Source organism: Adiantum capillus-veneris, chromosome 5, assembly GCF_014529385.1.
Source record: "Adiantum capillus-veneris isolate H3 chromosome 5, ASM1452938v2, whole genome shotgun sequence".
NCBI lineage: Eukaryota > Viridiplantae > Streptophyta > Polypodiopsida > Polypodiales > Pteridaceae > Adiantum > Adiantum capillus-veneris.
In genome coordinates this window covers 62,380,474-62,407,084 of record NC_140935.1, presented here as the reverse complement: position 1 = coordinate 62,407,084, position 26,611 = coordinate 62,380,474, and the positions used below count along the sequence as shown (strand labels likewise).

Here is a 26,611-nt window from a genome sequence, read left to right as displayed (position 1 = left end):
TGTACAGTGGGACTTCATTGCCGCCACCATGACGTGTTTAGGGTTTGGTCCTAAATCTGCCAATATGGTTTATTTTTTGTATGCATGTAGCACGTCTTCAAGGATTTTAGAAGGTGAATTAACTGAATCTTGGCCTCTTGGTTGTTCGGTCCGGCAGGGCTGCCTCCTTAGTGCTCTGTTGTGTGTTGTTGCTACTCACCCATTGTTGACTTATCTTGATCACTTGACCTTTGTTCAGAGTCTGCATGGTCTGCGGTTACCTTCGGGTCGTACATTCGTTGGCTAGGCTTACGCTGATGATTCGTTATTTATGCCTCATAATCAGCAAGCGGATGTCAAGGTGATTATGGAAGCCTTGGAACTGTTTGGCATTGCGGCTGGGCTTAAAGTCAACTTTTGTAAATCGAAGCTTTTGCCTCTCCATTCTTGTGATTGGCATAGTCTGTTGTGGCCAGGTGAGATTGTCTCTTCAAATGTGATCACTAGGCATTTGGGTTATCCAATTGGCTGGAATGTTACTCACTCTCAGAAAGTCGATTGGGTCATGCAACGCTTGAATGTCAAATTGCATTACTGGAAGCTTTCTACTTGGCCCTTGCATGTTCGTCTACGAATTGTTCAGAGTATCTTGTTGGCGTATGTTCAGTTCTTTCTTCCATTGATGCATTGGCCTCGTCGATGTCTTGATTCTCTTATGTCGGACATCATGTCCCATTTGTGGCGGACTTATGCTACGAAAAAAGGCTTACGCTTGATGTCGATGGAGAAGCTTTGCACTCTTAAACGTTTTGGTGGACTTAATATCTTGGATTTGCACAGGCATGTGTTTGCGCGGAAAACTATGTTGTTGCCCACTCTTGTGCAACAAATTCAGCCTTGGACTTTGATGTTTGCATTCCTCGGTCAACACGTTGTTACTTCTGCTTTTGGCCATTGACAACCCTCTCTCTGGGAGGTGGTTTTTGGCAAGATGGAAGGGCACATTCCTGGATGTCCACTTGCTTCCTCTTTAGTATCTGCTTGGAAAGAGGTTACGATGCATTTATCGTGGAATCCTCGGCAGGAAGGTGATTCGATCCGATTAAAAAGTCTCCATTGGAGCCGGGCATTCTCTCTTACTTTGGTCGACCGCTCACCTCGTCAGGCTTACTTTCTCTCTGGTCGTGGCATTCGTGTGGTTGAGGATGTGGTCGATGAGGCTGGATATACTTTTGAGTTTTCCTTTGTTGCTCGTCGTTTTGGGTTGGGCATGCATTACCATCAGTTTTGGAGAGAGCTTCAAAGCATGTTGCTCGACTTTTTGCCTGTTTCACCTTTGCCTAATGGCGATCGCATGTTTGATTGGGCCTTTCGGGAAACGCCTTTTTGAGATATTTCTGTAGCTCGAATTTATGCTATTCTTCTACCACGAGCATGGCTTGATGGTCATTGTAATGCCATTTGGCGCATGCACAAATCTGACCTCTGGTGAAGGAGGCTCCTCTCTGCCTTGTGGAAAAGCCATTTGCCTTTGAAGGAGCGTCTGTTTCTTTGGCGCTGTTTGCTTGGAGTGCTTCCCATTGGCACTTTTCTTCGGGCGCGTCATATTTGTCCTTCTTCTTGCGTTCGTTGCTCGACTGCAGAAGAGGATATTTGTCACTTGTTGTGGGATTGTTGCGTTACTAGAGACTTCCTTCACCATGGATTGGCGTGTATGCGGCTCCGTTTTCCTGGGGTTGTCTTTCACAAAAGGTTCTGGGTATTTGGCATTTTCTCACCGACGTTACAACGTTTTGTGGTCTTCTTCATTGGGTCAGTCCTGGCTTTCTGGACCGTGTGGAGTCAGCGTAATGCTTACATGCTCCATCGTACTCATGCGGATCCATTTCCTCTCTTCAGGCTTTCTCTTCGGCAATCATTACGATTTGCTTTGGAAGTTGGTGATATCACCTCACAGATGCATCAACTTTCATATGAATGTTTTTAGCTATGTTCTAGAGTTGAGGAGTTATGTGCTCTTCCCCTTGTATATGATCTATTGAGTGGGTTTTCCTTGCTTTGAGGTTTCCCACTAGTAAATTAATCAATCGATTTACAAAAAAAATGTGTGTGTGTGTGTGAGATAGGAGGAGAAAGATGGCAAGAGAGAGTGGATAGAGAAAGAAAGAGAGTGAGAGAGGGACAAGAGAGGAATTGGTGGGGAGAGAGAGAGGAGCACAAGAGACTACAAGGGAGAGGGGCAAGACAGAGAGAGGGGGGGCTGGTTGTTGCTATGAGCAATAACAGAGAGAGGGGGAGGGGGGGGGGGGGGGGGGGGGGGGGGGGGGCTGGTTGTGCCACAAGGAGGAGGGCGGGGGGTGAATTGGTGGGGGTTTGGCGGGGAAAGAGGGGCCACAATAGCTAGTAAACAAGGAAGGGGGTGGGGGTAGCCCAAAGGATTGCCCTCTTTGCTCTTTGGCCTACTGGGCCTTTGTTCTTACAGGTGGAGGGTAGCCCAAAGAGCTGCCCTCCTTGCTCTTTTGTTTAAATTCTTTGGGGAGGTCGGCTTGGTTGGGAAAGTGAACCGGGGGGGGGGAGTCTTTCTTTTTTGTACACGTCTCATAGCCCTCTCACTAAACCTAGAAGCATTCATGCCTCTAGTCCCAAATTATGTGTCATTGTGGTGAACACTGGAGGAGGCTTCCTCCTCTACCTCTTCTTTTGGTGTTGTTGGTAGCTCAATTGCTAATTTTGAATCAAGTCTTTGGAAGAAATGCTTTAAATGCTACCCATTTATCCTTGTCTTATGTAACTTCCCACTGATATGTTGAAGCTTGTAGCTACCATTGGAGTACCTCTCATCATAATTTTTTTGTTTTTCCTTGGGTTGAAACGATTTTCGTGCACACGCATACCTTTATTGAGTCCCTTATGTTTTTTTAAGTCTAAACATAAACTTTGTCATGTTTGAGCATACCTTTATTGAGTCCCTTCCCTTATAAGTCTTTGTTAAATAACTCCTTTTTGTGCTCAGCTTGTGCTGTGTAATTTTCTAGGTATGGTGGCTATTTGATCTAGCTTTAACCTCTCAATATCTAAGTTTCTTTTTCTCACTTGCTTACTTGGTCTATCTTCTCCACTTGTTAACACTCTAAGGTTAGCCAATTGCACTTCAATTAGTTCTTTTCAAACACTAGTTGATATGTTGTGTAGCCCAAAGAGGACTTGAAAGAAGTCCTATAGGCCCAAAGAGCCACATTTAGGTGTTGGTCTCAATCCTTCGACCTACTGGCCACCTACTTTGTAATGATCATATAGATCATGGCATTTACTTTTTCACCCAATCCATTGCATTGAGGGTAGTAAGGAGAGGAGTGCCGCTTTACAATTCCTAGTTGTTCCATGAGTTCTCCTACTAAATCTCCTCTAAAACCTAGACCTCTATTGGAAATGATATCAAGAGGTATCTCAAACTTACACCATATATTTTCAAAGATAAACTTAGCCGGCTCCTTGGCAATGATTCTAGTAGTTGTTGTCACTTTAGCTCATCTAGTCATATAGTCAACTCCCATGATGATATATCATTTCCTAGATTGAGCCATATGCAGAGGCCCAATAAAATTAATGCTCCGTTTCTTGAAAGTTCAATAACAAATTATGTGAGTTTGGTCCTCATACATAAGTCTCCTATCACCAGCCTTTTGATACTCTTGGCACATTTTACACCAATGGTGCACATCCCCCTGCAAGCTAGGCCAAACCCCTAAGGGTGAATCCACAACCCCTTAGGGTGAGTCATACGCTAATCAAGTACCCACATATGTTTTTGTGACCATGAGAGTAAACACAACCTTTTAGTCTAAACATGCTTAAACAAAATGAAAAAGATAACAAAGTAAACACAAAATGAATGCCACCTCATTGAATGAATCTTGTCATTGTAAGTTTTATGGATGACATTACTATCATTGCTTAGGTATCATTTTAGATCTCACGCCCTTTAGCGCTAAAAGAGGCAAAACATTGGGTTGGTAGAATTGGGTTAAGAAAGCATGTTTTAAAAACTAATGGCCGTGACTTATGAACAAGCTTAATACAACCAAAATTTTGTTACTTTATGTGCAATTATGAGGGTTAATGATGATGAAAATCTAAAGATATGCATAATCTTAGAATTCAATAATTTTTGGATATTTTTGATGCATTTTTGAAAAGGCAAAAAGGATAAAATAATGAAAAAGTTAGGAGCATCTATTATAGTTTCTCTCTCATCATTCATGGAATGTTATTCTCTTTTTAGAGCTAAAATGGCCAAATATGTCCAACATTTTGCTAAGGATCATTGTTTATAGCTTCTATTTTATGTAGTGACTTGATCTAATTAGTGCTCCAATTGTGAGGCATGCAATGCCAGAGTGCAAGGGCCAACTTATTATAAATCCAAACATGTTGTGAGACCCTGGCATGGCCACTCCATAGCCACGACCTAAGGGATCCTTGAAACCAAGAGACTAGAGACCGCTGACCATTGATTGCTCTACTATCTTGCATATACGTATTATATATAGGCACCATGCCTGCTAGCTCTATAATACTACATATACTTTACGATATAGGCCCCCATTGGACCACCACATTATGAATTAAGAGGATGTGGGTGAAAATGCATCCCAACGTGAGAAGATTTCATAAGTCTTTCGATTGGCACATTGACCTGCAAAGCTAATGCCGTCATTGGAAAGGATGCATCATGAAACTCAATAAAATAGGCAATGGATGCAAGATATTGAACGTTTAGCATGAGGACACACAACTTGGCAAGAATACTCAATAGCAATTTCTTGCAAATAGTCCATGCATAATCTTGTCTCTGTCATATCATATAGGAAATTAGTTGATTTGATGTGTAAGTGCTTATTGATTGTATCAAGTACTAAGTGATTGTGTAAGGAGGTGAAAGGGAAAGCTCTTGATTGGATTATTAAGTAGTACAATTTATTTAGCAAGTGTTTCTCCCCTTGAATCTCTCAACAGTGGTATCACAGCCTTGGTTACAACAATCGGCATTGAGAGTTTGACTTTAGAGGAAATTTTCATACGCATGCAACGCCAGAATCTACAAATTTATGATCGGGAATTGTCTAGGATGATTGCGGCAATCGTGGAATGAACTCGACAATTTTTCTATCAACTGCAGACTTGGAACTGAGCAATTGGTAAAATCAATTTCAGATTCAAGCTATTTTTCATGAATCTGGAAGAATCTACTGAGTTTCAACAGCTACTAGAAATTTTTGATCTAATCCGCAAATTTTTCTTTGCTATCTGGGACTGTGATTCTACTTGGCGGCTTAATAATTAAACAAGGAAGCGGTACAAACTGTACAGGTTTCCATCTCTCTTGCAAGTCCCGATGTCACTGCAGCTCTGTACATGTCGCCATCTCTCTTGCAAGTCCCAATGCTACTACAGCTTGCTGTCGACGCTTGTTTCAATGGGTTTCACACTATTTTTACTAAAAGAGCCATAAAATAAGGCTTAAAAGCCTTGCTTTTGACCGCCTGGCACCCAAGTTTAATAAAAACCTCCATATCGATTCAAATTGAGCGCTTGGCCAAAGCTAGGAAGCCGCCCATCACTTCCCAAATCCATTCTCCACTTCCTTGTGGCCAATTCCCATCGTGAGCTCTTACCTCCATTGAATATTTAAGGGATTTAAGACCAAGCTACCACGAGCTTGTGTTAAAAGCAAATATCAGCTTCCATAATTAACCAAAGTACTTCTTTTTTAAAGAGAGCTTACAAGCTCTTATTTCAACGATCTCAAAGATATATCTCACAAATCTTGAATTCAATATTCAAGCAACACCATTCAACAAACTTGAACTCAAGATCAGTGACTCAAGCAGCTATTCAGACGACCAATTCACCATATTTCAAAAATTTATTCGGAGCTCAAAATTATTTAACGACCACTTCCTGACAAAGCTTGAGGGACTTTAAAAGCTTGATTATACAAGCTCAAAAGCTGATAAACTACATCCGACTTGGAAAATTCAAAAGATTTCAAATTTCAATGACCAACATTTGTAGCCAAAGGCAAAAATTAATTCTTGGAGCGACAACTATCCGCAAATTGACCACTTAAAATTGGATTCGGATTTTTTCTTCTCTTGAAGAAGACCTTGCTATAGCAACTTGGCTTGATCAAATCAATTGCGCCTACATTTAACCAGCTAACTATTACTTTATTTTGATTATTTTATTTATTTGTTTGCCCAGCATGACACAATTTTCGCAACCACCCACTATTCAAGATCAATTATTTCACTTGCAAGAATCACTTACATATGAGCGGACCCGTCGCATGGAACTAAAAAATTTAATTTTGCATGCATCTGATCACAAGCACAAGCACGAAAAGAAGAAGAAAAAGAACAATCTTAGCGAAAAAGCATTTTCTTTCAAAGAGTTTGATGGCACACAAAGATGCTGGCATAGTTCTTGCATAGATCGGTCAACTTGATGATTATTTTCACAACGAGCATTTTTTTAAACATGACATGGTTAAATGTGCTTCTAATCATTTATCTGGTAGTGTTGCTTTATGGTGGAATGCCATGAAACAAGATCATTCATGCACACACACTTGGCACCCACGCATTCCAAATGCAATTCAAATGCCAATTTCTACCTTCTCAGTATAAATCCAAGGTGCACAAAAATGGATCTTGTTTGACAAGGTCGAAATGAAAATGTTCAAGCTTATGTGAATCATTTTTGGAACTGTTTGATTCAATTTCAGGCTATTGAGCATGTCACCAAGCGTAAATTGAAGTGTTAAATTTATTTCGGGGCTAGCTCCATCACTAGGCGTAGATGTGGATATGTTTCATCCATCTAACCTTGGAGATGCTATCTCTTTGGCACTTAATAGTGAGAAGAAGAATGGTGGACATAAACTCCCCAACAATTTTCAAGCAAATTCTCAAGGGCATAGACCTCAAAGCTCTACTTTTGATAGGTTCAAGAACTTGAAGAAGCCATGTTTTCAAAGGAAGGACAGCCCTACCAACCACCAAAACCCCTCTCGCTCTTCTTCTCCTTCTCATTTCACTTCCACTCCCTGTACCAAACCCAAACCTGCTGCTGCAGGAAATTCTTAGAATGTTAAATGTTATAAATGTCATCATCTTGGCCATTTTTTGCAGACAAGTTTCATTTCTCTAAGGGCAATAACCATGCCAACAACAACCACTCCAACCATAAGCCATTTTTCAGCAACAACCAACGTCCTAATCATTCTTAGAGTGATGCTATCAACATGGTGGAACAAGGACCCCCTGATGAAGACACAACAAAAGCAAAATTCAATTTTGGTGATGCATACGACCCAAACTACGATGGTAACCAAAATCAAGTCAATCCAGGTGCGCTTATTTTTCCATATTCTCTAAAGTTCAATGGTTTAGTGACCGGCAAGGAAATCAATATTTTGCTTGATGATGATAGTACACATGATTTTATTTCTACACGTCCAGCACAACATCTTTCTCTCTCACAAACCACATCAAAATACAAGGCCAAAATAGTATTTAATAAGCAAAGGTACAATTGTAATCATCAAATAGAAAACTTTTCAATTCATTTGAATACTTTCAAGCAACAAAGAACCTTTCTTGTAGCACCTTTGTACGAAATTGACATGATTCTACAAATACAATTTAGACATGAATTGAATCCACAAATTGACTATTCAACTCACACTCTCTCTTTCACACACAACAATAAACTTTCTCAACTTAAGGCCAATATTGAGACACCAAAGATTGCACTTCTCTCACATACAAGCAAAAAGGGCAATTAGAAAACATAACCAAACTTATCTCATTCTTGTAAATGAATTTTTCGCTGAATCCTCAAGCTTGCAAGATTCTCCACATAATGATTTTTTGTCCAAAGTCAAAGAATGTTTCAAGTTTTGACCTGCTTCCTAGAATTCCTCCTACAAGACCTGAAGATCATACGATAGATATCATTCGTGGTAGTGAACCACCTTGTCGTGTACCTTATCAAGTAAATCCCACTGCACATAAGGAAATTCACTCACAAGTTGAAGATTTACTTAAACAAGGATTATTAAGACCGAGTAGTTCACCTTATGGAGTTCCGGTACTTCTTGTTAAGAAGAAGAATGGAACTTTCCGTATGTGTATAGACTATAGGTCCCTAAATAAAATCACTATTAAGAACAGATGTCCTATTCCTAGAGTGGACAAATTAAAAGGAGCCAATATTTTTACAACATTGACCTCGAATCTGGCTATCACCAAGTCAAAATGTTTGAACAAGACGTCACAAAACTGTATTTCACATACAAATAGGGCACTATGAATTTCTTGTTATGCCATTTGGTTTAATAAATACACCTGTCAGCTTCACACAAATGATAAATCGAATTTTCATTAATCATCAAGATTTTGTTGTTGTCTTTTTTGATGATATTTTGGTGTTTAGTAAGTCTAAAAAAGAGCACAAGGAACATTTAACACATGTTTTCAACTTGCTTAAACAAAACCATTTGAACTTGAACCCTGAAAAGAGCACATTCTTTCAAAAGGAAATTGAATACTTGGGACACATTGTTTCGGGTAAGGGAATACACGTAGATGCAAAGAAAATTTAGGCAATCCAAACATGGCCTAGACCTAAAAAATTGCATGAATTACATTCATTCATTGGGCTATGTAGCTATTACAAAAAGTTTGTTCGTAATTTTTCATATAAATCACATGCTTTGACTCTCTTATTGAAGAAGACTACTCCTTATGTTTGGATTGATTTGCAAGAGAATTCTCTTAATGCACTCAAAACGGCTTTGACACATGCACCTATGTTACAACTCCCTGATTTTACATGACCATTCTTTGTAGTTGTCACTGATGTTAGTGGCAAAGGAGTTGGTGTTGTTCTCATGCAAGATAATCATCCTATTGCTTTTGAAAGCAAAAAACTCAAACCCTCTAAATTGAAGTTTAGCACTTATGATAAAGAATTAACTGTTGTGGTTCATGCTTTAAAGATTTGGAAACACTACTGAATGGATTCTTATTAAAACAAACCAAAAAAGTGTTAAGTACTTATTGTCACAACCCGATTGATGATTGTCATATTAAATGGACTGCATTCATTCAAAGTTTTCAACCTAATATGCAATATCAGTTTGGTAAAGAGAACATTGTAGCAGATGAATTAAGTAGAAGACCTTATCTTAATCATTTGTTTGTTATTGAGAGCACATCTTTTGCATCAATGCCTGATACTTATGCACATGATGATGATTTTAAAACCACTTGGTTGCATACAACTCAACACTCTACTCACTCATTTTTGGAGTATACCATTCAAGAAAATTTTCTCTATTTCGATCATAAACTTTGTATTACACAACCATTTTGTTTAATGATCATTGAAGAATTGCATAAACCTCCTTATGCTAGACATCGTGGTTTTACTGCTACATTTTAGAATCTATGTCGTGATTTCTTTTGGCTTTTAATACGTAATGATGTAAAAGTTTATGTTAAGAATTGTTTAATTTGTCAAAAGATAAAATTAGCCATATGCAAATGATTAGGTTTATTACACCCACTACCCATTCCTGATAGACCTTGGGAACACATCTTAATGGATTTCATCAATGGATTTCCTCTCAGTGTCCACAAACATAATATGATCTGGACTATTGTTGACCGTTTTAGCAAACAAGCTTATTTCATTGCTTGCAACAAAACAGTCACTGCACATCAAGCTGCTTTGCTTTACCTTAAATCTATTTTTTCACATCATGGTATGCCTAAAGTAATGATTTCAGATCATGACTCTAAATTTTGTAGTGCATTTTGGACTTTCTTGTTTGAAAATCTTGGCACTATACTTGATTTCACCTCTTCGTTCCATCCTAAATCGAATGGACAAACTGAAGTCACAAACTGCACTATCATTGATTTGGTTGAAGAGTATGTGCATTCACAACAGAAAAAGTGGGATGATTATTTCTACATTTTGCAATTTCTTATAATAACACCACTCACTCTGCTACTGGTAAATCACCTTTGAAGTATTGTATGGTCACTCTCTCTCTATGCCTGCTTCTTGATTGTCTAATTTTGTTCAAGCTGCCGATGATTTTGCTATTGATTTTCATTTGATATATGGTAGTGTTTGTAGTGCAATTAAACACTCACAGGAATAGTACACCAAACATGCAAACAAGCATAGAAGGAACCATGTGTTTAGAAAGGGTGATCATGTAATGTTACGAATTGAAAAACGTAGAATTAAAAGTGTTGAAACCAATGCTTTTGTTAAACTTACACCACATTTCTATGGTCCTTTCAAGATTTTAGATGTCATTAATGATGTTTCATTTTGTTTAGAGTTACCGTTTCACTGGCGATTCACAATGTTTCTCACATCAGCTTGTTGAGACCATTTCATGGACCCCTACAAACTCATTCAATTTATGATGGCCCTCCATCTTTAGTTGACCAAGAGGAACAACTAGTGCTTGATTCAATAGTAGACTTTGTTGAGAGATTTTAGGGAAGGAACACTTGCTAAACAAATTGTACCACTTAATAATCAAATCAAGAGCTTTCCCTTTTACCTCCTTGCACAATCAATAGTACTTGATACAGTCAATCAGCACTTACACATCATCAATCAATTTCCTACACATATATAACATGATAGAGACAAGATTGTGCATGCACACACTTAGCATAGAGTAGAGAGCATAGAGTAATTAAGAGAATCAACACAAGAATGGTCTAATTTAGCCCCCCAAGTGCATGCACATCACACACTCTTTGCACTTGGGTATTTTATTTTTATTCATAAAGATTTGTGTGCCAAAAATAGGTCCCTCTTTTAAAGAAATAGGAAATCCTCATGCAATAATCCACTAGGGATGATTCTTATAGTCCTAGCTCCTATAGAGTTTATTACATCAAATAAATTGCAAGGGCTATTTACAAAACTAAATCCTAAAATTATCGTAGACAAAATTTGTAATCACCAAATGCTGTCCTTGGCAAGATGGATGTTATGATATTGTTCGCCCTCATGTGTGATGATCTAGAGATGCCTCAAAATCACCATGTTGTTGTGGTTTAGCATTAACACATATTTGGGATAGCTGGGCTTTTTATTTGATTTGATGTTCCTATGGTTAGTGGTGTAACTAACGTATGATTGATGATTTGTAGATTGGATGTAGTCGGCGAGGCTTGCGAAGCAATTTATTGTTTGGCAATTACATATCTTATCTACAATAATTTTGGGATTTATTTTTGTAAATAGCCATTGCAATTTATTTGATGTAATAAACTCTATAGGAGCTAGGACTATAAGAATCACCCCTAGTGGATTTCCTATTTTTGTAAAAGAGGGGCCTATTTTTGGCACACCACTCCTTATGAATTAAAAAAATATACCCAAGTGCAAAGAGTGACGTGCACTTTGGGGGCTAGATTAGACCATTCTTGTGTTGATTCCCTTAATTACTCTGTGCTCTCTGTTCTATGCTAAGTGTGTGCGTGCATTATCTTGCCTCCATCATGTCATATGTGTGTAGGAAATTAGTTGATTTGATGTGTAAGTGTTGATTGATTGTATCAAGTACTAATTGATTGTGCAAGGAGGTAAAAGGGATAGCTCTTGATTGGATTATTAAGTGGTACAATTTGTTTAGCAAGTGTTCCTCCCCTCGAATCTCTTAATATAGGCAGCACATTGCACACATTTCTTTGGGGGCAAGCACGATAGGCATGTCCTTGCTGCCCACACTTGAAGCACATGTTATCTTTACAATAATGCTGTAGCTCTTCAAGAGAGAGAGTCAATTTTTGCCTTTGTAGACTCCTTTCTCCTTTGCTTTGTTGTTGTTGTTGCTAGGTTACCTTTGGAAGGATTTTAAGCATTATTCTTCTCTCTAGGCTCATTTCGGTCTTTAATCTCTATGGGTTTAGAATTTCTCTTAACCCCTTATTGAAACTTAATCCATGAAGTGGCCATAGTATGTTGTATGACTGTTGAAATGGTCCTAGGCCTTTGTGAGTTGACATACTCGACTATTTCTTCATATATCCTCACACAAAATTGTTGCTTTTGTTCTCCAGAGTCTTTTTTTTCTGAAGAGTGGCTTTGAGATGTAAATCCCAAAACTTGTCTACATACTTGTGGATAGACTCACAAGGAGACAGTTTCAAGCTTTTCCATTTGGTGAGGACTTTGTCTTTGGTGTCACAAGAAATTGTTTCATTATGGAAGCTCTTAAAGGCTTCCATGTCTTTGGGGCTTTGCTGTCGTCTTGTAGGCTAGCCACCATTGCCTGGGAAACTTTTGAAAATGCATAGCTACATGTCATAGCTCAGCGGACTTTGTGGTGAAGCCCTAATCTCCAAAGGATGTATCAAATTGCTCGATGAAGGCTAAGATTTTGTTTGTGGCACCAAATGTACTGTCATAGGTAAGAAAAGAGATGTTCTTTCCTCCCTCCTTGAACTTTTTGAGTTTCTTGGACCTTCTCCATGCATCATAGGATTTGCAATGGCCTCTCCTCTTGGGCTCTTTGCGAGAAAAGCCGCTACTTTCATTAGAAGAGGAAGATGATGAGGCCGACGACAAAGATCGCACCCAACTGGTAAATTGTAATTGTCTGGGGTTCTGCATCGATTTGTGTTTTGTTTATTGTACTCAAAATGTTTCCATTTGTTCAAGATGTGTTGGACATGGATGTATCTTCTTTGCAGATTGGTGGGAAGAAGAAGGTGTTTGGTCCTCAGTTAGTGTTGGCACACTACATCGACAAACTACCGAAGGAAGAGCTATACCCTGTACACAAAGATTTCACTCCAAATGGACACTTTCACCTTCTTGCCTTGAAAGCCTTCATCAAGCTTCTCTGTTTGACAGCAATTGCCCAGACATCACACATAGTGGTGCTCGTCAAGAAGAGTTTTGCTATGGCTATATTTTTTCATGGGATTTAGAGGGCGTGTATTTGCCCATGTTACCATCCATCATTTGCTCGGGTCACAAAATCAAGAAGATATGACAAAGACAGTCTTGCTTAAGGAGATGCCTAAGTCCCAAAGAGATAGAAGATTGTTGTGAAGCGCATTACCCAAAAGAAGCCACCATCTCAGTGAATCTTTATGCTACTGTTATGATTTGCTTTGATCCATGTATACGCTTGATCCATATGCCGATGTAAACACATGATTTCCTAAGATCAATACAATCCATGTTTTGAGATTATGTGTTGTATTTATAAATAAATGGTGTTCTTGAATGTCAACCTCTTGTAATGTCAATTTGAGCCTAGATTAATCATTCCATAGAGGTTTCTTGACCTTCTAAGACTCCCAAGTGTGCTGCCACAAGGGCACCCATCTGGGGCTTACAGACACCTTCGTTTAGCTGGAATGCATGCCCTTGCGGCAAGGCCTCTAGGGCTCCCAAATGGAAAGCAAAACACAATCCAATGTTTAATTTTATCTCTAGCACTCTTCAATTGTCATTCCATACAATTTCCAATGTGGTTAACAAATTAACAATTGTGGAGGTGTTTTTGTGGATGTCATTAACAAATTAGCAATTGTGGAGGTGGTTTTGCTCTCCCTATCATCATTTGAAAGGTGTTGCAGATTGGTTAACACCTTAACACTTAATAAACCTGCATTCATCATATGATCTGCAACATACCACAAGGGTGACACAAATTTTAAAGACACAGATGCAAAAGTCGATGAGTTTGGATTAAATTGTATTCCATTGTGAACTGTGAAAAGATCAACCTGATCAAATTACAAATGGTCACATTGACCGAGGCATACAAGAGAGCATCGGCTAGTTAGCAGTTGGCAAAGTTAGCTAGTTATGTTCATGACGCAATTGTTGAGCAAGCACCAAATCTTTGTTCATGATTGTGATGCACTTGGCATGAATGGCACACAGGTTTGCATCTTCGAAGATCCCAACCAGGTAATCTTTGGTTGCTTCTTGAATAGCTTCCAAGGCTACCACTTGCATGCTAAAGTCTATCCTGTAGCTTTGGAGCACTTCCTTGCATGTCCTAGCAAAAGGTGCTCTGCGTATAAGAAGTCCAATGCTTTTTTGGTAATGGAAAATCTTTGCAAAGGCCTTGCTACATCTACGCACTATATTTGCTCTTCGTGGGACAATTGGCTTGTGGTGCTTGAAGAAACCGGTACGCTTCTTCTTGGAGCAAGCATGACTTGGCTCCCCTTGCTCTATGCTAGGTCTGGCACCCATCCCCTCTGGCAAGCCTTTGCCACCTATTGTGATGTGTGGTGTGAGGGGTGGAATTTCATCCCCCTCCCATGGCATGAGGGCTAGGTTGTCTAATTGACGATGCTCGCTATTTGTATCTGTTCTCTCCGACTCTGCACTTTGGGCTTCTTCTCTTTGTAGATGCTTTCCTGCTACCTAACCTTTGGCTGGTGGTTGTAGCACCTTCTCTCTCCCTAGGTTATGTGTGCGAGGTCTGCGTGCCGCTTGCAATTGAAATAAAGATTGTATTCCACCTTCTCTAATCATTACCTTCTTCATGGTGTTCTTCGTACGTGCCATTGCTCTCTGCACAAGTGAAACTCACAAAATGAGCTTTGACTGAGATTTTATAAGCTTCTTTGAAATAAGGGCCACTTCACGTGCAGTAGGCTCAAATAATTGAAATATTACCAAATCTTGAGGAGCTTGCTTTATGCGGCACCCACACTCGCTCTTGACATGTCTTTGATGCTCGCCAAGCTTGACGACCTTGTGAAGATTGCGAGTTACGCCAACACTCTGACCTTACTATGTGAGCTTGCCTTCTAACCTCCTTGGCAAGTACAGAGTTTTGAGCACATTCCCTGAACCTAACTCTCCCAAAGGCTGTCCGAGAAAACCAATTGAACATTTCTACCAAATAATTTGATTGGACTTTGCCGCCTCCATGTCCTGTATGCTTGAAGTAAACACCCTTTGCACGATAGTGCGATTTCTTCATACCTTGAGTACTCCACTTGTCGAGTGACCCATACTTGTTCATGAAATAAGCTCCATGCACATACAAAATGTGCTACATACAAGTTTGGATCAAAATTGACATCAAATAACAACACAGCATGTAAATAATTTTGAGCAAAGGCTTGCCATATAATGATTGATAGTCTTTTCACCCCATGAGTTTACAAACCCCCTTGTGAAATTGCGAAGTGCCTCTTGGAAAACTGGAGTTGATCATATGCGCAAGTCGTAGATAGCCTCATTAATCTCACAAGCTTCTCAAATGAAACCCAAATAAATTTGTGCTTGTTGACCAAGGCAACATCAGTGTCCATGTCGATTGTACAAGCACATAAAGCTTTCCACAATTGCCATCTTGTAGAATCCTTGATGACGACTGTCCAATACACTTTCCTCGGTGGCGCATGTAGTCTTGCCACTTCTTCGAACGAATCTCCGTGCTTTATCCCCACTCACTGAAACCTTTTGAACTAGCTCCCATGTATTATCCCCACTCTTGTCCACCAATAGAGACACATGTCCCTATTGGCAATCGATTGAATTGAGTACCACTTCAACACCTTTGAGAGACTCCATGGAGTGTTCTACACGTTTCATAGTAAAGGCATACTCAATGTGCATCATAAGCAGTCGTTCAGACACATGCATAAATGCATGTAGTGTACAGAAATATACATTACTAAGCTCAAATGGCATGATGGGCTTCCAAGATTTGTCTTTAGTTACACGATCAGGTTTGGAAAGCATGACACAATTAAGTATCAAAGATTGCCAATCTCCCGTGGAATCCTCTTCATCATTAATAGGTGCGCTCGAGTTTCTCCTAGCATTTTGTCGTGGTTTGTAACCCTTTGTGCAAAACAGGCAAGGCATTAACACAAGAAGTTTTGGACAAATTCTTCCCACATTGTGACTTACCTCAACATCATGAGCTTCTGTGAGGAGGCACCACATACCTAGCTAGGTACGATTGGATGCAAGGGACCGCTGGACCGATGGGGGGCCGGGGGTCCCCTGCCCCCAATCGTACCTGGTTAGGTATCCGGTGGCTCTCGAGTATAAGCTCATGATGTTAATCATTGTATGAAAAACACTGGAAAAGACTCCATTTTCCTACATGAGAAAATTTCTAAATCTTCTTGTGTATAAGGTGTTCACACCTCCGATTTGCATCAAAATAACATCGGTAATCCAAGGGATCTTTGAGAAAATCCATGCCAATACCTCATAATTTTCTTGAAGCACCTCAATTGCCCCTAACCACCAAATCTCTCTCTCTCTCTCTCTCTCTCTCTCTCTCTCTCTCTCTCTCACTGATTGGACGCTAAAGGATGGCTTCTTTGCATTAAACTGTCTCTCGTTTTGCATAAAACAAAGCCTCGTTCATAAGTGTGACACTCAATCTCCATAAGCGACAAATTTGAGCTTCATCCAATTTGAGCACAAAACTCAAACAATTTCCAAGAACTACAAGAAGCATAAGCACGATATGTTACCTCAAATAAAAACCATAGCACTTTAAACATTCAATGGACTCTTGTTTTACTCACTTTCATAAGGCAAATTATAAAACAACACCATGCACCGTTGCAATTTTTTAAAGTCCACAAAAATATTATTGAATCTTGTGTATTCAAATGTTGGGTCGTCATCAATGTTGTTGCTTCTTGAAATAGAGCCTCTTTGATGACGTTGTTGTCCTCTAGCAGCAACACGCTTTGAGGGGGTCGGCATTGGCATTTTGCTCTCGATGTGCAAGCACAAAAAGTTTTCGACAAATTCTCACAATAACTCCCACATTGTCACTTACCTCAACATCATGAGCTTCTGTGAGGGAGGCACTGCATACCTAGCTAGGTACGATTGGAGGCAGGGGACCACCGGCCCAGTGGGGGTGCCGGTGGTCCCCTGCCCTCAATCGTACCTAGCTAGGTATGCAATGCCTCTCGAGTAGAAGCTCATGATGTTATGCATCATACCAAAAACACTGAAAAAGACTCCGTTTCTACGTGAGAAAATTTCTAAATCTTCTTGTGAAGTATCAATATTGTGGAGAACATATTCATGCAACACCTTCTTTGCAATCTTTACCTTGCGCAGAGTAGGAAAGAAGTTTTCCGTCAACCCCTCCCTTTGTAAAGCATCCTTTAGTACTGAATGGAGCATTTGGTATCCCCATGTACTAATGCCCCCTTCATCACATGTACATTGAATATCAGTAGTGTCTATTAAATTCAAATATTTATTTAAAAACTTTTTTGTTATTGCTCCCCTCAAGGTTGTGGCTCCTGGTGCTTCCAAAATAGAGATAATTGCACACGATCTTCTTGATTGAGGCTACCACCACATGCTTCTTGGATGAAATGCCTTGGACAAAGAAAACATCACTAAGTTTACATAATCCTCAATAAAATCGATCCAAGGTACATGCAAGGTCTGCATATATAGATATTTACCTTGTTGCAAGCACTCTTTGCTTACAACACCCCCTTGCGGAGCAAGGGTTTGAATTGAAAATAGTCCTCACTTTTGCTCTCGAGCCCCCATTGGTGTCGCCTTCATGTGAGAGATTGTTTCCTCAAGCCTCCTAATTGAAGAGTTCTTTTCACTCATTGTGTTGTTTGCTTCTTGAAGGGCCATTGTAGACTCTTGCAACTGTACTTAAAGAGTATTTGTAGCCATTGATTGTTGATCATGCATAAGAGTATGCAAATAAGTGCTTTCGCATTGCGTCAACCGCATACAATAGCTCAGTAGACCTTCTTACCCCTTGCCTACATATTGTTAGAACGTCAAAGGGTTGTCAAAAGGGGGTGGCAAGTTAAACTTTGGGTCGCCAAGGTACAAGGAGCCCTCGGTCCAAAGATCGAGATTAGTTTCCCCAGCAGCGGCACAACAAGCACTTGCCAAAGGCATACCTCGCTTGCCTAGCCTCTTGGTTGGATGATATTGAAGCGCACACGAAGATAGAAGCCCGGCACTAACGGAGTGCTTCTTTCGGTCGTTGATACGTGGTCAATGATATCCTTGAGCTCTCACATTGTGGATTACGAGGTAGATTCTGAGCGGGGCTCAAGGTAGATTCTCTAATATGACTAGTGATTTAGGAAGTGCAAAATCTTAGGTGCATGGGGAATGAGAATTAACTTTTTGGGGAAAAATCTAAGTAAATAGTTTTGGACAAAAGAGTACTCATTGGTGGGAAAAAAGATTTAAAAAAGTGTTTATATATATATATATATATATATATATTTATTTATTTATTTATATATATATATATAGGGAAAGCTTTTTAGAGGGAAAAGAGGCCATGCTGATTTTTTTTTTGAATAAAATCACTATTTGACCCTCTTTGATCCACGACCTGATGATGTGGCAAAAAAGAGCTCAATGTAGAGAGAGAGTGTAAGGAATGTGGGCCACCCATTCTAGCTTATTTCTAAGTTCCAAAACTAGGAAAAATGGTAGGCTCCGAGGCTTTCCAATCAACGAGCGACGAAAACCGAGCAAAATCGATCTCCAAGCAAACAATAGCATGAACTTTGACAAATTGACGCGAGCAAAATATTTTTTGGGAAAAACAAGCATGTCATTGAAGATTCGACCACCATCGTCCAAAAATGACACAAAGCAACAAAGGCTATAGAATCTCAAACCACACCAAAAAGGGATATAACTAACAAACTACCAGCAGGTTCATGAAGCCACTCGAGTGCCTACTAAGGCTTGAAACACCTCCACCTTTGTGAATGCAGCTTGATGCACAAACTCATGAGCAATGGAATCCAACCCAAGGACGCAAAAGAACACAAAGTACCTATGTTTGCAAGGCACATATGTACAAGGAAATTCGGCAAGGGTGACAGTATAAGTAACCCCTTTTTCCATCGACCGAGTTGTACTAATATGGAACACATGTGATGGATTGGGAACGATGATAACGTCCTGTACCAATGTGGCCTATATGATTCTCCCTTGTGCAATTCTATCCTGAAAATCCCTTGTTTTGAATTCCATCTAGCAAGCTTACCACCCTTGAACTTGGGGCGAAACGACTCAGGACAGATCAGCTTTGACATGGCATGTGCAATCTATGCTTGCATCAGTGTCTTTAAGAACAAACCCATTGCGCAACAACATCTCAACCTCAGATAACTACAGGTTAGTGCCTTCTGCCACCACCCAAGTTCCAAGCTGGTCCTGAAGGACTGACAATCATGGCATCCACATTCCAGGTATGAGTGTTACCGCTATTGCAAAACCATACAAACCACTCCACTAAACCTCCCGAATTGGATCCCTTAGCGGGGTAGGTCCACCTTCCCCAAAAGCATGGTGCAGGGACTCCATGTCTCACGCTTGCCACCATCTCATTTATAAACCAACCACATCAAACATTTTGCTTTGCAAGAACACCAAAGCAAGTCATTTTCCTGCAAGGTTTTGTACGTATAATTGCCCACATTGTCCGAGGCACAATCATCTCTAGCCACATATTCTGCAAAGTGCTGCCAACATGTCAACTATTCGTGTTCACTCCCACTAGTTATGTGGATGTGATGTATTCAAGCCTATGGCTATCCTCCTCCAAGATCTCCTCCGTGTCTATTAATATAGGTCTAGTTTTGCGAACACTTTTCTCCCGCACCACGGGTTTTTTATTCAATTTTGGGCTTGGCATGTGCATTTCATGCAAAGAAGCATTAGCCACGTCCACAAGCTTCTTTCCTGATCCACCCACTGCCTACTGGCAACCAAATCTGCTACAGTTGGTCCAGTGTTTGTGTGGGCTCCTTTCAAGTATGCATTATACCTGACACTTTACATTACAGACGAAGCCATATCTACCCTTGTGGCTTCATACAAACCTATGCTTGCCTTGTATCCAATAGATGCACACATGCTTGCATGATTTGCTTTAGAAAGATTTGTTCTTGGCACAAAAACACATGTCTCGTCCTGAGCCACAAAGCGATCACCCCAGTGAGGCACCCTCACATCCCACCAAGATAGCCATGTTTCTAAAGATGAAATCTATGTGTCAATGGCATGGCCAGCCTTCCAGAATTGTCTGATTTCCTCTTCACAAACACTTGCAGAGGTCTCAATGGTTGCATGCATCCACTTGCGGCACATTATTTTGTGCTCCTCTTGAAACGAAGGGCTAATACATTTCGTGGTGTGTTTTACCATACTTTGTTCCCAATAGAAAATACAAGATCTTTCTTATCTGGTATTTTATCCATTGCACCACCAAAGTACATAGTACAAACTGCTATCCAATTTGCATTAGCCTCACTTGCCATAAACCCTCTAAATTTTGGCCTTTCAAATCCATTGTCCATCACTGTTTTGTTGAGCATCTCCCAAAACTCAATTTGAGCATGGCTATTCTCCACGGTGAGCTCGCAAATAGCCAACGTCAAAAGTTCTCAAATGTACGGGTCGTACACATGAGCTAACATTGTAGTCCATCCATCTACTCGATGCATATCTTTGGAAAAGACCATTGTGAGTAGATGTGCTATTCACCTAGGTTATCACAAACATCCCATAGCTTTGGGTAAAAGTAGACTCGATGACAAGACAATCTCTAATGCTTTGCTTAAACGGGCAGCTCTACAACCCTTGGTAATTGCTAAGCAGTTGGAGAGGTCAACAACAGAGGACATAGTAATGGAGAAGCTTTTGGATCTTGACTCTTCAACAAACGATCCTTTGGGAGAAGAAAAATTTTCTGTTTTTCTTGATATAGTGACCACCATTATCGAACAAGCGTAGAGTGCAACAAAGTTTGGAAACTTTCAAAAAGGCAAAAGGTATCACATCAATGGGTCTTGAGTCAATATTGAAACAAAAGTGTAAGAGTCGATATCCGTACCTACAAAGTGTTCTCTTCCCTGGTCAACTACGTGTGGACCAACAGCCTCATGTTTTCAAGATGTCCACAATGGGTCCCGACAGTGGGCTTTGACTTGATTAATCGTATGCGTCCTAGAGGTAATTTGCAAGATATGTGGGTTCATTTACAACAACAGATGTAGTAATGCATTCTGGCATTTGATGATAGTGGACACATGTCAAGTTGCTTAAATCGGGTCCAATCAACCCTTTCTGAGGGGCTCGTGCCAATCGACCCTTTCATTGAGTCTCGTTGGGAAGTTTTGTCCTAAGCATGTAGCTACAATCCACGTTAACACACCGCATGTGACCACAACATCTACTAAGACGGACAACACCTTTAAATAAATAACTACTATAGGTTACATATTCTGTCCAAGGATGTCCATCAAGCCGTTGTTCCATACCACACATACTTGAGTTATCACATTGTGGTCGGATCTCAAAAGCAATATATCCATTATACTGCAAAGGAAGCTCACTACCCTGCACTATTTGTTGAGCTTGACTAAGTGCAACTATAATATTGGCATGCAATGGCAAGCACCTAATGATGTTGACGACACATGCCCATTGATGGACACTATCTTGTAGATCCTCCTTGATGAATATTGGGGCACTCTTAGAACCAACCTTGCTCTGTAAGAAGTAGGCAAAACAATCTTGTAGAATTGAGAAACCTCATGATTAAGAGTGTAAATAAGGTCACCTTGATTATTCTCTCGGCGCTCAAGCTTCACATGCTCCCTTGACAAAGTCAGAGGACGCACAGAGAAATATTTGCTATCAATGCCAAAATGTTGCTTAATATCATTTACTTTGATATCCTGCATTTGATTATCAAACATTAGTACGAGCGTTTGACCTCGTTGAGGACCATACACAGTAATATGTCTGCTCATCCCAGCCTACAGTTGTTGAAGGCCACACAACGCATTCGAGAAGACATTTGCCAAAATGTTGCTTAATATCATTTACTTTGATATCAAACATTAGTACGAGCGTTTGACCTCGTTGAGGACCATACACAGTAATATGTCTGCTCATCCCAGCCTACAGTTGTTGAAGGCCACACAACGCATTCGAGAAGACAAAAGCCAAAAAAAGATGTTGAACAAGACACTTCTATACAAATATCAAAGTTTTTCAAAAAATCAAGAAAGTCATGCAGTAACTGTTCGCACCATTATTGGCATGCTCATTAAGAAGTTATAACGACGGGTTGAAGATTTAAGCTCGGCTTGCACACAAAGCAAGATAATTTTACACCAAGCCCCATAATGGCGTCTTAATTTCAAAATTATCGGGTCTGCTGAGGATTCATCCCCACCTCAGGACACTCACCAGGCACCCAATATTGGGCACTTGGTGTGAAAGAAGCCCAAACAAACTCTCTTCTCACTTCCCTTCTTCCCTGATGTCGGACTTTCATCCTCCATCTCTAGCCCTACTCTAAGGTGACATGGGTCGTCGCCCGTCATGTTTGCCGCTTCATCATTCCCCAGCCTCAAGGCCATGCCGCCATGACATTGAAATCAAAACAGGTTCATACGCTTTTCTCACGACCTTGCAATGTGCTGGAAAGTCCGCACCAGTTCCTCCATATCCATTTTGGCCTCAGAGAACACAGTACTCAATCAGTGCTGCAAGATCTGATCTCAACTGCCGTACTATGTGAATCCCGGTGTTGGACATTGGCTGGAAATGGTCCGTGCCGACGAGGACCATTTACAGCAGGTATAGTTGAGCAGTTGTCACATTGTCACATTCTGCCAATTGGCACTGCAAGGCTGATATGCCAATGTGCAGGTCCCGTTGTTGGACAGCTGCTGGAAAGCGCGAACCATTTACAACAGGTTATAGGTGAGCAGGTGTCATGTTGTCATGTTCAGCCGTTGGCGCTGCAAGGTCTAATATAAGTTGTTGTAATGGGCTCCATTGTGCAGGTAGCATTGCTAGATAGCTGCTGGAAATGGTTCACGCTGACGCAGACCATTTACTGTAGGTTTTAAATGAAGTTTATTATTCAATGCTCCTGTTGAGCAGCCAGCAGGTTATAGGTTTTAGGTGAAGTTTATTATTCAATGCTCATGTTGAGCGGCTAGCCAACTTGTCAGGGTGTCGTACATGGTACAATCATAACAAGAGGGGCCAATGGACTTTTCAGGATGTCATACTATAGAACAGACATAACATGAGCGACAAATGTTACTACTAGTGGTCCGTGCCAGTGCAAACCATTTGAGGGTTGTTTTCGGCGGTGGACATGAGCGCAAGCAAGAGGGTTGTTTTGGAGGCTAAACAGTGACTAATTGTGTGTGTGGTTTGCAAAAAAAGGAACCTCATCCTTCTAAGATTGCCAAAGCTAGGATGTGCCTTATGTAACTAGGAAAACTTTTTTGCACGTCTCTTTCTTTCACATAATAACTTAGCTCAATGTATCCGAGTCTTGATGGCAAGGATCAAATGTTTCTCTTAATGCACACTGAATAATTTCTTTTGTTTCCATAGGAAGCTTATTTTTTGTTATCAATGTTGTCATCCAGCAACAGCCTTGGTAGCACAGACATTTCTCTATTTTGGTACATGCCACGTCTTCGGTTAGAGACCCCTGGTATTTTATAAACTTATTGAGAAATCTTGCCATGACTTTTTGTGTATTGCTTGGGGAATGTTAATATTCCCAAATTTGTTAAATGCCCTTGACAAGGTGATTATATGACCTCTAATTGACAAAGTTTCATGATCGTTAAATGGTTCGGCTCTCACATAGTTGCTCGGTCCTCATTGTTAAACTTTTTTTAATATATCTCATATTTAATTTTGTTATTATTTTGAAGTTAATTAATTTGTTTATATGACTATCAAATGTGGTCATTTTTTAATATGATTATCTAATGTGGTCATTTAGGTCTAGAGCTGGTCATGGTTCTCGATGATGGGGGAAAGCTATCTTGATCTATAGCTCAAGTGAGTTTAGTGTCTGTCACTGAAGAATTTAAAGATTCTGAGCATCATGTTGATGAGAGTGAAATCACAAACATTGGATTGGGTTCAGTGGCTGAAGATCCAAAAATAGTTAGATAAGAAGCTGCTTTAGAGATTATGCCTTTTCATATAGTACCCGAGGTGGATGATAGGGATGATAGTCATTTACACATTCACTAGGGTGAGGACATCCTCACGATCACGAGGGTCTTCAGCTACTTTGAGTGCCCGCCAGTCCCTTTATGCAGACTTATACCATATGCCCATGTTCGTAGGCTAAGAGCAGATGTTTCAGGTTTGAAAGCAGCTTTCGCGCCAGAGAGGGCTACATGTTCACACATGTCAAAAAGAGGAAACCCCATGGACATGTAAGTTATCATAAGAAAATTTCAGGCTTCTTTGCAAAAATCAACTTTGTGTTTGGTGATTCCATTGTTGTTATTGTGTGTTGTTTTACTTAGATGATGTTACGGTGTCATGGGACCCTTTGATATTAACAGAGAATATGAGGAGAAGTTGGCCTTGAAGCCACAATTGAAGTCATTGTCAAGAAGAGTGTTTTATGTGTGGGAGGGAAACCGTAGAACTTTAGCATGGCAAGCAACAATAAAAGAAATGTTCCCCAACATCGAGATAAGCACTAAAGGGTCTTATGCACAATCATTGATCCTACTAAGGTTTTTGAGATTGCTTTGCTAACGAGTTTTCAGTGCATGAACTTGTGAGTTGATTTTAACTCGCCATTTTTTGTGAAGTGCTATGTTCTATCATTGGAAAATTTGTTTAAATTTAATATGTTATGCTTAGTATGATTACACATGCTTTAGCATCATCTCATCTTCAAGATGAGTTGATAAATTATGCAAACATTTGTGGTACTGGCCATGAGGACTATCTCCGAGCATTGTCAGAGAAGGATCAAAAGCTCATTGACAAGCTTCGCAAAAAGACCACAAAGGGGGAAGAGCCATGGCATCCTCTTACACAACGATGACTTGCTAGGCTCCTTTTTTATGTGAGTTGGTTTTCAACTCAAAAGATTATATTGCTAGTTTCGTTTATCTTGTAGTGAATAGTTGTTCTTATTTGCTTTTTAGGTTCAAAAATTCAAAAGAGCTCCATCCTAAACTAGAGAGGACGAAGTGTATGTTGTCTAGCGATGAGCTAAAAAAGGAAGAATCAAAGATTTTGAATGATCTATACTACAAGTATGGAGATCACGTGGGCAAGGTATTTGGTTTTCTTAAATGTTGTGGTGTGTTGTATACAGTAGCTAGTTGTGCATGTACTAATGAAATATCTTGTGAGATTCTTAATATTGTTGATCCAAGATTGGGAAAAGAATGGTTTGATCGTGTGCTTGGTCTTCATTGAGGGGAAGAAAGTTGGGCTACTCTTGAGAAATTGAATCTTTGCGGATCATGATGCTAGCATTGAAAACAAAATACTATGGGTTTCTTTGTTGGAGCCTAACAAAACCATCCGTGCATCATATGGATTGGTGTGAGGTGATCATAAGTATCGTGGGTGAGTTTTCAATATTATTTGATTTCTTATAATTTAGTGCAAGAGCATCCATCTCATTTGAGCGCATAACTGTACTAGGACACTTCACAGTCAGTATTCCCACGCATTGATTGACTTTCCCGACGCATACAGGCACTTTGCAAAGCCTGGCGAGAATCTGCAGCACGTTGAATTCTTTGTTTTCAGCCCCGAAAATGCGCCAGATCACCTGTACAGCGGTCCCCTCGCGTCCCCGAACCTCCTGGGGGTATTAGGGACCGTTTAGGGCCAAAACTCTAAACCTGCAAAAATACACAGCAGGCTGTAATTTAATATTTCGGGCTCCGTTTTACGTGTCGGTCGCATCCGTAGCAAGTCCTCCAGCTCCTGCACCTGTAGGGCTACTTGCCCTTTGAATCGGACTATTTGTCTTTTCAAAGATGGTTGAAAAGGGAAGGTGCTTTGCAAAGGATCTTGGATAGATCTTGCAAGCTCCTGGTTGACTATGTTGATCTGTGCCTTGAGGGATTGCCATCCCGCCTGCTTGTACCTTGGAGATGTACTATACTGAAGTTTTGATTGAGGGAAGGAGATACCTTTTTCCACTTGAGGTAGCACTGGAAAATAAAACAAAGGTTGTGGAGCTACAAGCTATGAAGAGAATTGACTACTATCCAATGGCATCTCAGTGGCTACTTTACAAGTGATTGTCAAATGATGTTTATACTTTTGTCTAGAGTACTGTCATTTTGTACTTGCTTTCTGTATTCAGTTGTGCCTCTTGTGGCAGATAGCTTGCTTATTTGTTGAGCTTGAGCCACATCGCAGCCATGAATGTGCTTGCATGGTCTTGGACTCATGTTGAGAGCAGTGAGGGATGTGTGTATTCATCAAGCATGCATCACCTCTCTCAGTGGGAGCTTCGGCATTGTCCTTGGTGGATCAATATAGGTCATATTCTTGCTAAAGAGGGAGAGATACATGATTCACAGTTTAGGGGGACACCATTCACATATACACCTCTTGCATTTACAGCGGATGTTGCTGAGCCAACCACTCGCTCTATTTCTTGTGGCAGACATGCAAGGGCTTGTTAGTATTGCTCCCCATTGAGTAGGAAAGTGATTGATTGATGGTTTTAAGTGATATTACACAT

The 26,611-nt window shown here is 40.3% G+C and overlaps 2 protein-coding genes across 2 annotated transcripts; both read left to right on the top strand.

Moving 5' to 3' along the window:
- The first annotated feature begins 310 nt into the window (after positions 1-310).
- Positions 311-937, top strand: LOC147457410 (uncharacterized). The gene has a single exon (XM_086513318.1). The coding sequence runs from the start codon at positions 311-313 to the stop codon at positions 935-937; it is 627 nt and encodes a 208-aa protein (XP_086369444.1).
- A 21,411-nt stretch (positions 938-22,348) lies between these two features.
- On the top strand, positions 22,349-23,661 carry LOC147457409 (uncharacterized). Its single transcript, XM_086513580.1, has 3 exons — positions 22,349-22,698; positions 22,771-22,824; positions 22,908-23,661. Exons 1-3 carry the CDS (start codon positions 22,485-22,487, stop codon positions 22,922-22,924), a joined length of 285 nt encoding a protein of 94 aa, XP_086369706.1. The 5' UTR covers positions 22,349-22,484; the 3' UTR covers positions 22,925-23,661.
- The last annotated feature ends 2,950 nt before the right edge of the window (positions 23,662-26,611 follow it).

Excerpts from the sequence above, each read along its gene's own strand:
- LOC147457410 (XM_086513318.1), top strand. The coding sequence starts at position 311 with ATGCCTCATAATCAGCAAGCGGATGTCAAGGTGATTATGGAAGCCTTG.
- LOC147457409 (XM_086513580.1), top strand. The coding sequence starts at position 22,485 with ATGACATTGAAATCAAAACAGGTTCATACGCTTTTCTCACGACCTTGC. Across the intron at positions 22,699-22,770 it reads ACGAGGACCATTTACAGCAG|GTCCCGTTGTTGGACAGCTG; the intron begins GTATAGTTGAGC and ends GCCAATGTGCAG.